At 43.9% G+C, this 16,458-nt stretch overlaps 1 protein-coding gene across 2 annotated transcripts in view; it reads right to left on the reverse strand.

The window, feature by feature from the left end:
- The window catches only part of agla (amylo-alpha-1, 6-glucosidase, 4-alpha-glucanotransferase a), a 93,693-nt gene extending 87,253 nt beyond the window's left edge, over positions 1-6,440 (reverse strand). The window contains exons 1-2 of one of the 2 annotated variants that reach the window (XM_072574573.1): positions 6,306-6,440; positions 5,679-5,794 (exon numbers count right to left, since the gene is read on the reverse strand). In XM_072574573.1, coding sequence (XP_072430674.1) covers positions 5,679-5,760 — 82 coding nt within the window. In that variant the 5' untranslated portion in view covers positions 5,761-5,794; positions 6,306-6,440. Of the gene's footprint in view, positions 1-5,678; positions 5,795-5,898; positions 6,229-6,305 lie in introns of those variants that run through there. The other variant, XM_072574574.1, reaches the window with a different exon arrangement.
- Between the last annotated feature and the right edge of the window lie 10,018 nt (positions 6,441-16,458).

Genomic DNA, 16,458 nt, shown 5'->3' on the forward strand with positions numbered 1-16,458 from the left:
CTCACAGCGCCAGGGATTGTGTTCAATTCCGGCCTCGGGCGACTGTCTCTGTGGAGTTTGCACATTCTCCCTATGCCTGTAGTTTCCTCTGGGTGCTCTGGTTTCCTCCCACAATTCAAAGATGTGCAGGTCAGGCGAATTGGCCATGAGAAATTGCCCATTGTGATAGGTGCATTAGTCAGAGGGAAATGGGTCTGGGTGGGTTACTCTTCGAAGGGCTAGTGCGGACTTGTTGGGCCAAATGACCTGTTTCCACACTGGAGGGAATCTAATCTAATCTAATAACCAGTACTTTACGCAAAGAGAATAGGAAAATAGACGCTAGCTGGGAGCAGCTTGGAGGTTAGCTTTCTAAGGTGGAAGTGTTGCAGCAGATGAGAAACTGGAACCTCAAATTAAATGTCAAAATAGCAGAGAATGCAAACAGTTTAGTCCTGCCTTAGTAATTGAATCGAAAAAAGGGATAAGAATTGTGATGCTTGGTATTGATAGTGGCGAGGAAATGTTATTGGCTGAACAGAATTGCTACAGTCAGTGTTTAACTGCACTAAGTTGTGCCTGAGTCAAGAATGTACTGATAATTGAATTTTGACAACAAAAAGCAATGGAGGAAATGGGAAGCATACCTTCATTTATTCAAAAGTTGATTTTATGTCTATGGAATATAATGGAGGAATAGGAAGACGTCAAGGTTTGGGAAATGGTTCAAATATGGGATGAGAGAAAAACTTTTGTTGGAGCTTATGTGGCTACAATCAGATCAGTAAAAATAGAGCTATATTAAGATGCCCCACTGAACATGACAAAGGACAGATGCTCATTCAGAGTGTCAATGTGCAATGCAAATAACAAATGAATAGTATTTACTCTGTGATTACAACCACAGAATTGCTTGTGACTTTTGCTAATGTAATTTTAGCAGAGTGATTGGAGTGCTTCAGTACGTGAGTTGTGAGACACTGACATTGAGTCGGAAGGGGACACATATTCAAAAGCTTGAGATGAAAACCTGGAGATTTGATACTTTGCAAGGGTGATAAGTTGAGCAAGGATTTTGGATGCAGGATCATGATGGCCCTTTTCAAGTGGAAGGGGATAATATCTGAACAAAGGTGTAATCTACAATGTCAGTTAACACTGCCACCAGGAAGGGGGGGTGGGGGGAGTCAAAAGGAACAAGAAGCAGGTCACAAGGATAAGTTAAACATTAAAAAAAAAGCTTGGAGGAAGAAGATGAGAAAGAAGAGATGTGGCCTGTGGACAGTTGTAGATATTTTGTAATTGAGCTGTTCAGACATGTTACAACACATCTCAGGAGCAGTTGAGAATTCTGGCTCAGAAGTAAGGAAATTATCACATTGTCACAAGTGCTCCAATCTAGACCTCTCTATTCTTCTGTTGTTTTCCTTAATGAAGAACTATCACTGTCATGCTGGATTGTTAAATAGTGAACATGTAATTTACTTGAAAATCTCAAACAGATTTACTTAACAAGCATACTAACAATTTGCCCTTTAGTTGCAAGTTATGTATGCCTCCTTAATTTAGCATGCTGCTGCTTGGTTTCTTCACAAGTGGTCATGTGATGTCATCCTGGTCCTTGGCTCATGAGCACACTTAACTCTTCAATCAGTAACATAACAAGGATCACAATGGGGAAGTTTCAGCTTGGTGGGCACGAGGGAGAAAGGGGCTGCTGTTAAACAGATGGGTGTATCATTTCTGTTCCACATCCAGTCAATATACCAGCCTCAGAATTAACAAGATACACTTCAGCAGAAAGTCCCATTAAATCTGGATTAAATTTAGCTGTAGCAGATTTTTGAATGTTAGTCTCTGAAGAGTCATGCTATTCGAACATTTGCACACTCTCAAGATTCAGGAAAACAAGAATCGAATGCCTCACAACAGTAAAGTCAGACGCCTGGCTGACAGGCAGTACTATTGTCAGTGTTCAAAGTATTTCCTTGTATTACCTACAGTCACCAGCAAAGACACTGGCAAATTGAATGTTGGCATAGAGTATTAGAGACATGGCAAAGCCTGTACAACTTTGTGGCCCAGCTAAGAAGCACTAAGTGGCAAAAATCTTCAATATCAGAATAACAAAACTACCAATAATGTGTCAATAATTTAAGGTCAAGTAATCAATAAGAGCACAAAAATAATTTTTTGCATCAAAAAAAATCAGATGAAATGATCTGAATGTGAATATAGGAGGTACGGTTGGTAAGTTTGCAGACCGCACCAAATTGGAGGTGTAGTGGACAGCCAGGAAGGTTACCTTAGTTTACAGTGGGATCTTGATCAGATGGGCTGGTGGCCAAGGAATGGCAAACGGAGTTTAGATAAATGTGAGGTGCTGCATTTTGGAAAAGCAAATTACAGTGGGACTTATACACTTAATAGTAAGGTCCTGGTGAGCGTTGCTGATCAAAGAGACCTTGGAGTGCAGGTTCATAATTCTTTGAAAGTAGAGTCACATGTAGACAAGACAGTGAAGGCGGCATTTGGTGAGCTGGCATTTATTGGTCAGTGCACTGAGTGTATGAGTTGGGGAATCATGTTGCGGCTGTACAGGACATTGGTTACACCACTTTTGGAATAATGCATTCAATTCTGGTCTCCTTGCAAAGGAAGGATGTTGTGAAACTAGAAAGTGTTCAGAAAAGATTCACAAGAATGGTGCCAGGGTTGGAAGGTTTGAGTTATAGGGAGAGGCTGAATACACTGGGGTTATTTCCCCTAGGAGGCTGAGGGGCGATATTATAGAGGTTTATAAAATCATGAGGGGCATGGATAGGTCCTTTCCCCAGGGTAGTGGATTCCAAAACCAGAGAACATAGCTTTAAGGTTCACAGAAAATAGTACAATGCTGGTCTGAGGCAGCAAAAGAGCTTCTCCATGACTGCTTGAAATCCGTGGACTGGAACATATTCAAGAATTCAATGGACAGCCTAGGCAAGTATGCCACCAGTGTCACGAACTTCATTAGCAAGTGCGTACAGGACTGCATGCCTAACAAGTCAATCTATGCATTCCACAACCGGAAACCTTGGATGAACAGGGAAATCCAATGACGAGTGAAGACCAGGTGTGCAGCATTCAACTCGGACGACCCTAGAAATCCAGAAATCATCTCAGCAAGGCCACCAGGGATGCCAAGAGGCATTACTGGACCAAGTTAGGGGCCCAAGCTAACCACATGGACACCCGCTGCCTGTGGCAAGGCCTGCATGACATAACAGAATACAAAAATGAAGGAAACCAAAACAGAGGACAATGATTTTATTGCTTGGGTTGAGTAGAATGCCAATGGCACGGTGTCACTTGTCCCGATATCCTCAGACAGGCCTGTTCCCTCAGTCACCGTTGCAGACATCAGATCGGTTTTCTTGAGAGTAAACTCGAGGAAAGCGACCGACCCAGATGGAGTACCGGGCCATGCACACAGACCCAATGCAGACTAGATGGTAGAAGCATTTGTTGACATCGTTAGCCTCTTCTTGTTTTAATATGAAGTTCCCACCTGCTTTAAGAAGACCACCATCATCCCAGTACCAAAGAAAACACATGCAATGTGCCTCAACCACTACTACCTGGCGGCTCTGAGAGATAAAAAGGATTGTGGGGCTGGGGCTGGGGGCCAGGTAGCTGGGAAGACGACTGCTGAGGGGTGCTGGTGATAGATCAGAGGAGAGGTTGAACAGATAGGTGGGAAGGAAGGAACTAGGACAGTTCAAGAGGGTGGTGGCGAGCTGGAGGATTGGATCTGGGATGGGGTGAGGGAAGGGGAGATGAGGAAACTGGTGAAATCGACATTGGTGTCGTGTGGTTGGAGGGTCCGAGGTGGAAGATGAGGCATTCTTCCTCCAAGGGTCGGGTGGGTTGCATTTGGCAATGGAGGCAGCCCAGGACTTGCATGTCCGTGGCAGAGTGGGAGGGGAAATTGAAGTGGTTAGCCACAGGGCAATGGGGTTGTTTGGTGCATGTGCCCCAAAGATGTTCCCTGAAACGTTCCGTGTGTTGGCGTCCTGTCTTCCCAGTGTAGAGGAGTGAAGACAGACAACAGCATCTCCTCCACTGCTTGTTGCTGAAGATAGGTTCAAAATACCCCAATTCCACCAAACAAGGACTACAGGAAGGGTTACAACAACACCTAATTACAGGACAATAAAAAGCAACAGCTTCTACTGACAGCAACTTAAAGTAAAGCATTCAATGGCTCGCATTAGAGCAAACTATCACATGAAGTTCTGTGACAGCAGAACCCCGCAAGGATATCTACTTAACCCCCTACTACGTGTACGCTCACGACTGTTTGGCCAAATTTCATGCACCATTTACGTGTTCACTGGTGACACCACTGTTGTCAACCGGATGGCAAATAATGAGTCAGAATACAGGAAGGAGGTAGGTGTCATGGTGCAATGATAACAATCTCTCTCTCAATATCAGCAAAACAAAAGAATTGATCATTGACTTCAGGAAGAGAGGAGGAGGACACGCCCCTGTCTACACCAATGGAGCCGAGGTGGAGAGGTCGAGAGCGTCAAGTTCCTAGGTGGCGACAATGTCCAGCAATCTGTCCTGAACCACCCACGTGGATATGATGGTCAAGAAGGCACAACAATGCCTCTTCTTCCAGGAGGCTTATGAAATTCAACATGTCCATAAGTAGCCTCACCAGCTCTTACAGAAACACCATAGAAAGCATTCTATCTGGGTGCATAACACTTTGGTACTTCAACAGCTCTGCCCAGGACTGTAAGAACCTACAGAAAGTTGTGTGCACAGCTCAGACCAACACTGTAGCCAAACTCCCATCTATGGACTTCAGCTACACTTCTCATTGCCGCGCAAAGGCTGCCAACATCAAAGACTGTCCCACCCGGTAATATTCTCTTCCAACCTCTTCCGTTAGGCAGAAGATACAGAAGCCTAAATACACGTACCAAGAGGTTCAAGAACAGCTACTTCCCTATTGTTATCAGACTGCTGAATGGACTTCTCTAATTTCAGATCTAATGTTGATTTTGCTGTTGTGCAGCTGTAACATAGTATTCCTCGCTTTCTGAACACCCTATGATTTGTATGTTTTGTATGTTATGATCTGCTGCTACTGCTCGCAAACAAAAGTTTTCACTGTACTCAATTACATATGACAACTCATAAATCAAAGAGTGAACCCATGCTTCACTTTGAAAACCACTGCTTGTTGCTGCAAGATAGGTTCAAAATACCCCAATTCCACCAAATGAGGACTACAGGAAGAGTTACAACAACACCTAATTACAGGACAATAAAAGGCAACAGCTTCTACTGACAGCAACTTAAGGTAAAGCATTCAATGGCTCGCATTAGAGCACACTACTTATCACATGAAGTTCTGTGACAGCAGTTTTATCACTGGTCATAGATACTGGTTCTAAATTAGACTGAGGCAACGTATCAATTACATCTAAAATTTGCCAAAATAAGCAGGCATCTGCTCACATGTTCGAAAACTTGGATGTTCAAATATGTCAAAGTTGCAGTATAATCAAAAAGCAAACGCTACTGCAAAACTTGGAAATTTCCTCTCGCATAAATCCATGTCAAAAGCTGCATTTCACCGAGCTCTCTCTCTCTTGAGTTTGCCACAGACGTAAAACAGTGGCGTGTAAATAAACACTGACCTTGTTTGAGGCGGAAAAGTGTCCTTTCAAACCTGTCCCATTCATTTAGGTACAGTATCCGAACTTGTTTTGGTTGTTCCATAGTTCCTTTTCAAACTCTCTTGCACGATTCTCCCCTGTAGAAAGTAATTGAGGTTTGATCACTTAAAAGGTGCAGACGAGTGGGGCAATGCCTCAGATCAGCAACTGCTTCTCTAAAACACTTTAACTTTATAAATACCAGGAAGCAAGAGGCAGATGGGCGATAAGAAATTAGCAAAATGACAGCAGTGAAGTGAGCAGGAACAATGCCACACCCCAGGCAGCAGCTCCGGACTTAATTTCCTCCCAAAAGGGGTATCCAGACACAAGTAGGTAAGAGAACCGTTAGATGATGACAATGGTGCAGGCTATAGCTGGAGGGGATTTATTCACAAATGTCTCATCACTGATGCAAGCGCCGTAGGTAACAATGCTGCGAGCATCGTCACTGCAGCCCCTCTCTATAATCTGATCGCCTGTCAGCAGCGGCCTTGCTCCACTCGCTACAACCTGCACAGGATTGTACTGCTGTTCCTTTCGATCGCCGCCCAGCTCCGGCTCTCTCTCTGTGCCGACCCCCCCACCCACCCCCAGCAGATCGCTCACCTTCCTCTCGCTGCCTTCTCGACGAACACACTTCCCCGTCGCTGCGACAAGCGACAGGCCACCGCCCACTTTCAAGGTCGTGAGGCTTGGACAGCGAGCAGCCACAGCCCACTCCCACCTCCCGGCCAGATAGGCCCCGCCCGCACACCAGTGACTCCGCCCACGGGCACGATGCTCCGCCCACGGGCTCGAACCACATGCCGCACACCAGTGACTCCGCCCACGGACCCCAGACCCGGCCGACGCACCGGTGACTCACTCCGCGGAGCCGAAACCCCGCCCAGACACCAGAGACTCCGCCCACGGACCCGAAACGCCGACCCACGCACCAGTGATTCCGCCCACGGACCCAAAGCCCCGCCCACACACCAGGGAGTCCGCCTCCGGACACGATAAATCGCCCACACATCAGGGACTCCGCCCACGGACCCAAAGCCCCGCCCACACACCAGGGAGTCCGCCCACGGACCAGAGACCCCGCCCACACTCAGGGACTCCGCCCACGGACCCGAGACCCCGCCCACAAACCGGTAACTCTCTCCGCGGACCCGAAACACCACAGACCAATGACTCCGCCCATAGACACGAAACCCCGCCTCGACACCAAGGTCTCCGTCCACGGGCACGAAACACCGCCCACACACCAGAGACTCCGCCCACGGACACGAAACTCCGCCTACGCACCAGGGACTCTGCCCACGGATCCTAAGCCCCGCCCAAATATCAGGGACTCCGCCCACAGATCCTAAACCCCGCCCGCGCACTAGGGACTCCGCCCACAGGTCCTAAACCCCGCCCACGCACCAGGGACTCCGCCCACCGATCGTAAACCCCGCCCAGACACCGGGGACTCCGCCCATAGATCGTAAACCCCGCCCACGCACCAGGGAGTCCGCTCATTGACACAAAGCCCCGCCCACTGCCCCGAGTTTCCGTCCACAGACCAGAGACCCCGCCCATACACCCGGGATCCTGCCCACTGACGAGATTACTTACAGTGTGGAAATAGGCCCTTCGGCCCAACAAGTCCACACTGACCCGCTGAAGCGTATACCACCCAGACCCATACTCCTGCATTTACCCCTGCACCTAACACTACGGGCAATTTAGCGTGGCCAATTCACCTGACCTGCACATCTTTGGACTGTGGGAGGAAACCGGAGCATCCAGAGGAAACCCACACAGACACGGGGAGAACGTGCAAACTCCACACAGTCAGTCGCCTGAGGCGGGAATTGAACCTGGGTCTCTGGCACTGTGAGGCAGCAGTGCTAACTACTGTGCCACCGTGCTGTGACATGTGACTTCGTCCACTGACCTGAAACCATGCCCATTAACCACCAACAGACCTCTCCCATTGACACTCCATCACCCTTACACTTCGTGTCCTTAAGTTGGAAGTACTCAGGGATGGCCTCACAAGAACGGGGTACGGTGCTCAACTCATCGACTGCCAGTTCCGATGTGCCGCAGCGAGAAACCGTAATGACCTCCTCAGGAGACAGACACGAGCTGCAACCGACAGGGTACCCTTCGTTGTTCAGTACTTCCCCGGAGCTGAAAAACTATGCCATGTTCTTTACAGTCTGCAACACGTTATCAATGAGGACGAGCACCTCGCCAAGACCTTCCATATGGCTCCACTGCTCACCTTTAAACAGCCACCAAACCTCAAACAGATCATTGTTCGTAGCAAGCTGCCCAGCTTTCAGGACAACTCCATACAAAGTTGTCACGCTCAATGCTACAAGAAGAGTCAGAATGTCAACCCAGATACCACCATTATGCGTGGGGACGCCTCCCACCATGTATGTGGCAGATACTCATGCGACTCAGCCAATGTTGTCTATCTCATACACAGCAGGCATGGATGCCCTGAGGCATCATGGTACATTGGTTAGACCAAGCAGAGGCTATGGCAGCACATGAATGGACACTGCACAACAATTAACAGGCAGAAGCGTCTCCCCACCCCCCCCCCCCCCCCCCTCCCCCAGTGGGAGAACACATCCGCGATCCGGAATATTCGACCTCGGACCTTTGTGTGATGGTCCTCCAAGGTTCGGTACCCAATGGGGATGACCTCAACCGGAACCTTGGGTTCATGTCACACTACAGGTGACCCCATTGCACCACACACAAACACAGACAAATGCACTCACACACACAGACAGACGCAGGCACACAGACACTTCTCCACACACACACTCCTCCAGACACACACACTCTCCTACAGATCCATACACTCACGCAGACCTTCTCTCATACGCTCACACATACACTCCAACACTCACAGACTTTACACTTTACACTCACACTCATACACATACACACACTGTCTCACAGACACTCATAACACCTACCTCCCCCAAAACACACACACATGCATACATACTTATATAAGTTTGTGGGGTGAATTTGTACTTGCAGAATTACATTTTACTTTGCTCAAAAACTGCATGAAACTATGTAAGATTCTGTAAATCCGTTTTTTAGATTAGAATCAGTCTGAACATTGTGGCATAGACAGTCTCACACAGGGCATCCCACATCTTATGTGCATTATCTTGGCTGATATGACACCAATTGTTAAAGTTCACTTGAGAATGTAACTTTTAAAAAAGTGTTGTGATTTACATGTGAAAGAACTGAAACCAACCTGGCCATTCTAAAAGGTGAGAGACAAACATTCCAGGTCTTTGTCAATATGTAATTTCAGTTATGTCACACTGTAAACATTTGTTATAAATTCTGTGTCTTATGATCTTATACTCCACGGCAATCTAATGAAGGAACAGCACTCCTAAAGCTAGTGCTTCCAAATAAACCTGTTGGACTACAACCTGGTGTTGTGTGATTTTTAACTTTGACCTGCTGTGCTTTTCCAGCACCACAGCCTTGACATTAAAACCCCACCCACAAGCACTGAAGCCCCAAACCCTAACTGAACCCCACGACACATGCGTTCCAGACCCCCTCCCAACAGCTCCTTTCGTCCTTTCCCCCATACCCAGCGCAGATTGCCAGACTCTTCACTGCAGCTCTTCCCCTCCAACTGTCTGTCTTTACTTGATGTTAACCTTTCACCGCGATGTCCTCTTCACAACAGTAAGGAGGCAGTTGGTCGTGGTCCTTTAGCGATGCGTGGTGCCTTGTTGCTCAGTTGGCTGTTTTGCTGCTCGGGCTCAGCCTGTGAAGAAAATGCCTGCCCCACATAGAGCTAGTGAAGGCCAGTGGACACCATCTTTCTGAGGGGTAAGATGAAAGCTGTATCCCCTTCACCTCGCTTTCTGTGTTTCTCTGGAGGGTGAAGGAAGGGGGCCTTGTATCTCACCGCAGCAGTACTTTACACATTCCCCACTCAATGGCATTGCTCTGTCCCATGTACTCATCCTTTTCCATTGCCTGCATTTTGACATCTCTGAAGTCATATCTACTGTGATGTCACAGTATATCATCAGGCAAGGATAACTATTAGGTGGTGAAGGTCAAATTGACATGAGATTTTACTCTGCAGCAAATGACACTGTGTAGCATGACATCAAGATTGGAACTTGCAAACAGATTGTTCAGCCCAACTACTCTATTAGTCTTATCCTGCACACAATCACTTAAATCTGAATCGCATGCTCCAAATCTGCCATTTCAGTCACCAGCTTTACCTGCTTCAATGCACATTCCACACCCTGTAAAGATTCTCACCAGTTTCTTCTGTGCCCTATAATTTGTATATTTAATCATACCTTGAACAGCCTACACGCACAAAATTCAACCCAACTGATCCATACCTGCCTTTGTGCTCCACATGAGCCTGTTCCATTCTAATTACTATTTGCACTATACATTTTGTGTCAGTGCATATTATGATTTGCATTGATGTTGACAGCCTTTGAATTGCTTCATGGGAAATCCATGGCATGTTCGTCATGAGTTTGGTAGTGCTTACACTTCACATGATACCCTCAGGAATTATGAATGAGTTTCTCCCACATAAAGTGGAAAGAATCCTTGTAAATATTTTGACTGTCTTGGTTATTGCAAACCTCTCATTTTTCTCATTCTTATCATTCAGCCTGTTTGTAGGAATTTTGAAGGTTGTGTAAGAACTCTGACATGAAAGGCAATGTTTCAATGGGAAAATAGTTTGGAGAAAGAGAGTAATGGCCACTTAATTCTTTACACTGGCATCTATCTATCAAGGTAGGACTGGAACCTTAATGGCACATGGTGCACACTGCTCCCTATGGTTCTGTGACACATTAGTTATGACATTTAACAGTCATAGCATCTACCTTTCCTCCACTTGTTAGATTAATATTTTCCAACATTGCATAGCTTTATGGCAGATCTTATTTAATGGCATGGCAGGTTCAAGGACCATAGTGACCTACTCATGTTCCTTTTTTTTAATGATCATACCAATGATTTTCCACAATTAAATTAGGAAAAGTAATAGCCAATTTAGCCCCTTGTACACGTTTCACCATTCAATGGGATCACAGCTAAAATGCACCAACCTGCCTTTGCCTGACATCCCTTAATGTCTTTGGGCAATAAAGATCTACCAATCTCAAAAATAAAATTAACAATTGATCTAGCACCAAATTCTGCTTAAAAAGAGCGAGTTCGAAACTTCTACTATCCTTTTTGTGTAGAAGACAATATCCCAAAGTCCTAGACACCCCAACCAGCAAAAGTAGTTTCTCTCAATTTTCACTATCCTTTCTTTTTAATTCATTCATGGGACGGTCGTGCTACTGGCAAGGCCAACATATGTTGCATATCCCCAATTTACCAATCAGAAGATGGTGATGAACCACCTCCCTAAACTGTTGCAGTTTATGTGGTGTGACTAGGCCACAGTGCCAATTGGATAGAAAATTCAGGTTTTGTTCTAGCAATGGTGAAGGAACAGCAATACTGGTCCAAAGACACACTCATCAAACCTCCCTCAAAATCACTTTTCGAAAACATAATATCTAAAATCTTGAGGAAAACGGTTGGCAAAACACTATCTACAAGTTCCTCTTCAAGTCATATAGCATTCTCTCCTTGACCAGTCTACTACTGACACTGTGTCTTTGTGGTAGAGAGTGAGAGTTCAAGGATAGAATATTGTTGGAATGCTAAACATCCAGGCAAGTGGACTTCAGACCTCTGCCTTCTAGATGATAGACATACTTGGGAGTCTGTGGATGAATTACTTGGCTGCAGAATTCTCAATTTTTGACCTTCTGACATAGCACTGTTAATCTGGTGAATCATGTTAGGTTTCAATCAAATGTAAGAGACAGAATAGCGATGGTACAAAAGGTGAGTGATGAATACATCATGAACAAAGAGCTATCTTATTGCATATTTTTGTTAAAAAAAATCTAATCTGACTCCAACCAAACATAAGACACTCACAAAATGACAGCTTCAAATCACCTGCTACAAGCTCTACACAGATATCAGAGAGATATGCCTCGATTCTTGAAATACCAAGACTTTGCAGAGTGGATATGTGAGAATTCTAGTTTTGGAGAGAAACTGTAGACAGGAAAAAGAACGTTTAAGGATCTCAGCACAGTTGACTTCTTTGTAGTACCTTTGATTCTTCAAAATTAGTATACCACCTTTTAAATTTTTGAACTACGTAAGGAAACCTGGCTAAGAACAGTAAGTGTGCAGAACTTCAAGGAAAAGAGAACCACTTCAAAGTGGGGAGTTATGACTGGGAAGATAAACAGAATATGTATACAGAAAATAGATACTGTTACGTTGAAGGAAAATGTGGCAGTATATAAAATGCAAAGACGGATGTCTAGTGGAGAGAAGGAACCTTCTCTCAAAACCTGCTGTCTGGCTAATGTGCCTGTAGAAGAAAACATCCATTAAGCAACTACAGAAGCCATTGTACCTACTTGTTCTGACTTCAAGTGTTAACCTCTTAGCTTCAGCATTAAGGACCTCAAGCAACAGGTCCCAATCATTAACCACAGACAGTTCTTGGTACTTTCTTACAAATATTGTTTTACCTTAGCTGTAATTGTTATAATCTTGCTACCTGTAATTTCTTTTCTTTTTATCCTTACGAATCCTTCAGAAATAACTTGGAATAAATTAGCATTTAACCTGTCTAAACAAAAGCTTGATTGCTGGCTGTTTTAACTTGGACCGTTATAAATTAAACAGGGTTACTTGAGTTATTAACAATCTACAGTTCAATAGCATGTAATGGACAGACATGGTGATTGTAACAATAATGCCGTCCATGTAAACAGGAAATGGTTAGATTCTTTAATGTTAAAACTATAATTTTCAGGTAGTTGCACAGTATGAATGTTACTTATCTGTCAAAGGCAAAAGTGAGGACTGCAGATGCTGGAAATCAGAGTCTAGATTAGAGTGGTGCTGGAAAAGCACTGCAGGTTAGGCTGCATACGAGGAGTAGGAAAATCAACGTTTCGGGCAAAAGTCCTTCATCAGGACTCATCAATCCTGATGAAGGGCTTTTACCCGAAATGTCAATCTTCCTACTCGTCAGATGCTGCCTGACTTGCTGTGCTTTTCCAGCACCACTCTAATCTAGACACAGATCTGTCTAACCCTGGTGGTTGTCAAGATGGATGAGGATCTTCAGTTGCATAGATAAATATAAGAAGATGTTGGGGCCTGTTATTCTTGGAGAAGGGAAAGATAAAATAAGATTTTATAGGTATTCAAAATTTTGAGCAGTCTAGACTGAGAAGAAAGAAACTGTTCCCCTTCATGCAAGATCAAAAACTGAAGGACACCAGTTGGCATAATTGGCAGCATCATGAGAAAATAAACACAAAATATTGCAGGTACTGAAAATCTGAAATAAAAACAGGAAAAATTAGAGAAACTCAGCTGGTCTGGCAGCATTTCTAAGTCATTGAAGAAGAAACTCTGCACTGCTATGGGGCATGAGGAATATATCTTATAGGGAACCAACACACACGATAGGTGAATGGCCTCCCTTTGTGTTATAACCACTCCCTGATTCTACATGCGGCCACTGACTGCTTCAATATCTGAAGGGTTATGAATGGTATTGAGTACTTTGCAATTGTCAATGAATATTCCAACTTCAGTCCTTATGATTGAGGAAACATGATTTATGAATCAACTGAACATGACTGGGATTAAACACAATCCTGCTGAACACCTGCAGCATGATCCTTCAGTTGTGATGATTGACTTCAAACAACCAGCAAAATCATTCTTTGTGCCATCCATTACTCCAGTCAGTGGAGAGATAGCTCCCAATGCCAATTTATTTCAAATTTGCTGGGGTTACTTGATGGCACATTAGTCAAGTGCTGCCTTGATGTCAAGGGCAGTCACCCTCACTGTGCCTTGAGAATATATTTAGTCCATTTTTAGGCCATTTCTATAATGACATCTGGAGCTGAGTGACCTTTACACAACCCAAACCAAGCACGTTGCCACTGGTTAATGCTTTTTGATAGCCCATAGGTTCTCTATTGATAAGTTAAAATTTCAGTCAAATCATCCCTTCACTCTAAGTTCTATGAACATATGATATTGAATCTAGACTAGGCCAGTCATTCCTTGAGCCTACTCTATCATTCATGCAAAATTATCCATTTGTGTCTACTCTCTGTGTCATTTCAGATAACCAAGCTTCTATCCATACTAATATGTTGCTCCCTACACTATGTCCTCTTATCTATTTAAAGAACCTTTGAAATGACACCTTATCATCATAGAATCCCTACAGTGTGGAAACAGGCCATTTGGTCCAATAAGTCCAAACCGGCCCTCTGAAGAGTATCCCAGCTAAACCCACTCCCCTACCCTATATTTACCCCTGACTAATGCACCTAACCTACACATCTCTGACCATTTTGGGCAATTTAACATAGCCAATTCACCTAACCTGTACATCTTTAGATTGTGGGAGGAAACCAGACCATGTGAAGGAAACTCCCACAGATGCAGGGAAAATGTGCAAGCTCCATATAGACAGTCACCCAAGGCTGGAAACAAACCTGGGTCACTGGTGCTGCGAGGCAGTAGTGCTAACCACTGAGGCACCACATGCCTTCAGAAATCTAAGTATAGTATATTCACCAGCCTCATCCTCAGTACAGGTTACTTTGTAAAGAACTCCAATGAGTTGGTTAAACATGATTTTCCTTCAAAAAACCATGTTGACTCTGTGTGATTTGATTAAACTTCTCTAAATGACCTACTATACCATCAGTAGCTGCTAACATCCTCCCTATGACAAATGTTACCTGATTTTTGTCTCTTATTTTGAATGAAGGAATTACATTCACTATTTTCCAATGTAACAATCTTCCCTGAATTAAGGGAATTGTGGAAAATCAAAGTAATAAACTAATTAACTTAGTTTCAGCTCCTTGGATGAAATCCCGAAGGACCTTCGTCCTGTGACGCCCGCAATTCCAATAATCTTTTGGTACCACTTCCCAGGTGATTGTAATTTTCTTGTAATTTAACCATTCCTTCCAATTCTTGATTTGCAATTATTTCTGGGATATTAAATCCTTTCCATTATTAATTTCCTAGATTCATTTCCTATAGGATCAATTCATTACCCTTTTTTGAACTATCGAAAGACACTTTCTTTTTATCTTTCTGGCTAGCTGTCTCTCATATTGTACCCTTTCCCACTTTTTTCACTGGCTTTTATATAGTATCCAATTTTCTGACTAGCCACTCATTTCTACACAATTATATGCTTTATTAAAACAATTATAACATCTTTAACTTTTTTTTAGTTAATCATTAATGGTAGGTTCCCTTGGAACTTTTCTTTCTTGTTGAAAATGACCTATTCTGCAGTGTTCTGAAACATCCATTCGAATGTTTAGGCCCAGGTTCCTCCCTCAATCTAAGTATAAACTTCAATCATATTACTGTTGTTCCATATTTTTCAGATTCAGTGTAGGATTATTAATGAATCCTATCTGGTGGAGGCTGGTGCAATTGCATCATTTAAGAGGCATTTGGATGGGTATATAAATAGGAAGGGTTTGGAGGGATATGGGCCAGGTGCTGGCAGGTGGGACTCGATTGGGTTGGGATATCTGGTGAGCATGGACAGGTTGGACTGAAGGGTCTGTTTTCATGCTGTACATCTCTATGACTCTATCTCATTGTACATTATTAGATCTAGTGTGGCCTGCTGTCTAGTCCTCGAACATACTGTTCCAACAAAATATCCTGGACACATTCTACAAAGCCTTTTATGTCAGAAGTGTGTTCTCATGGCTTTGGTTTACTCTTTAAATAAGACCTTAAGATGTGGAAGCAGAAGTTGTCCATTCAACCCCTTGAGTCTGCCTTGCCATTCAATGAGAGTATGGCTGCTCTGATAACTCTCATTCCTACTTTCCTGCCTTTGCCCTTGATTTGCTTACTGATTTAAAATCTGTCTATCTCTGCCTTGAATATACTTAACAAACTGCTTCTACAGCACTCTGTGACAAATAATTCTACAGATAAACTAGCCTCAGAAAATATTCCTCCTTATCTCTGTCATAACTGGTTAAACCCTCACTCTGAGATTGTGCCCTTTGCTTCTAGACTCGCAATCTTCTTCATCTAACCTATCAAATCCCATAAGAATCTTTGATGTTTCAATAAGGTCACCTCTCATCCTTCTTAAAAGCAATTAAGTACAGACATAATGTTTCCTCATAAAACAGCATCCCATTTACCCTCCCTATTTCCTTTAAAACTTGAGTGCAAGCTTTTTGTGATTTATACACCAGGCTTCCAAATCCTTTGTCTTTCACCATTCAAATAATATTCAACTCTATTTCTCTTGTCAAGTGCATAACTTCACATTTTCCCACACCATATTCCATCTGCCAAGATTTTCTTTCCAAAGGGGATTGGATAACTAACAATTGGTAACTTTAGGACTGTTACTTAGAAGCTCTTTTTGATTCACATTTTGATACAATAATGGGAAAATAGAAGTCTGGGTGAATATGTGGGGACCCAGTGGTCTTTCTCCTCTATAGTTTCTTGTTGTTTTGCGAGGCTGACTCAGGAAGGCAAATTATACTTGCCGAGGTCGAATGGATCTGTTCTGGTGCCAGAGCCTCGCCTCAATATTGAAACCCGATGCGAGGTTTCTCCAAGGTGA

Source organism: Chiloscyllium punctatum, chromosome 7, assembly GCF_047496795.1.
Source record: "Chiloscyllium punctatum isolate Juve2018m chromosome 7, sChiPun1.3, whole genome shotgun sequence".
In the NCBI taxonomy this organism is placed as follows: domain Eukaryota; kingdom Metazoa; phylum Chordata; class Chondrichthyes; order Orectolobiformes; family Hemiscylliidae; genus Chiloscyllium; species Chiloscyllium punctatum.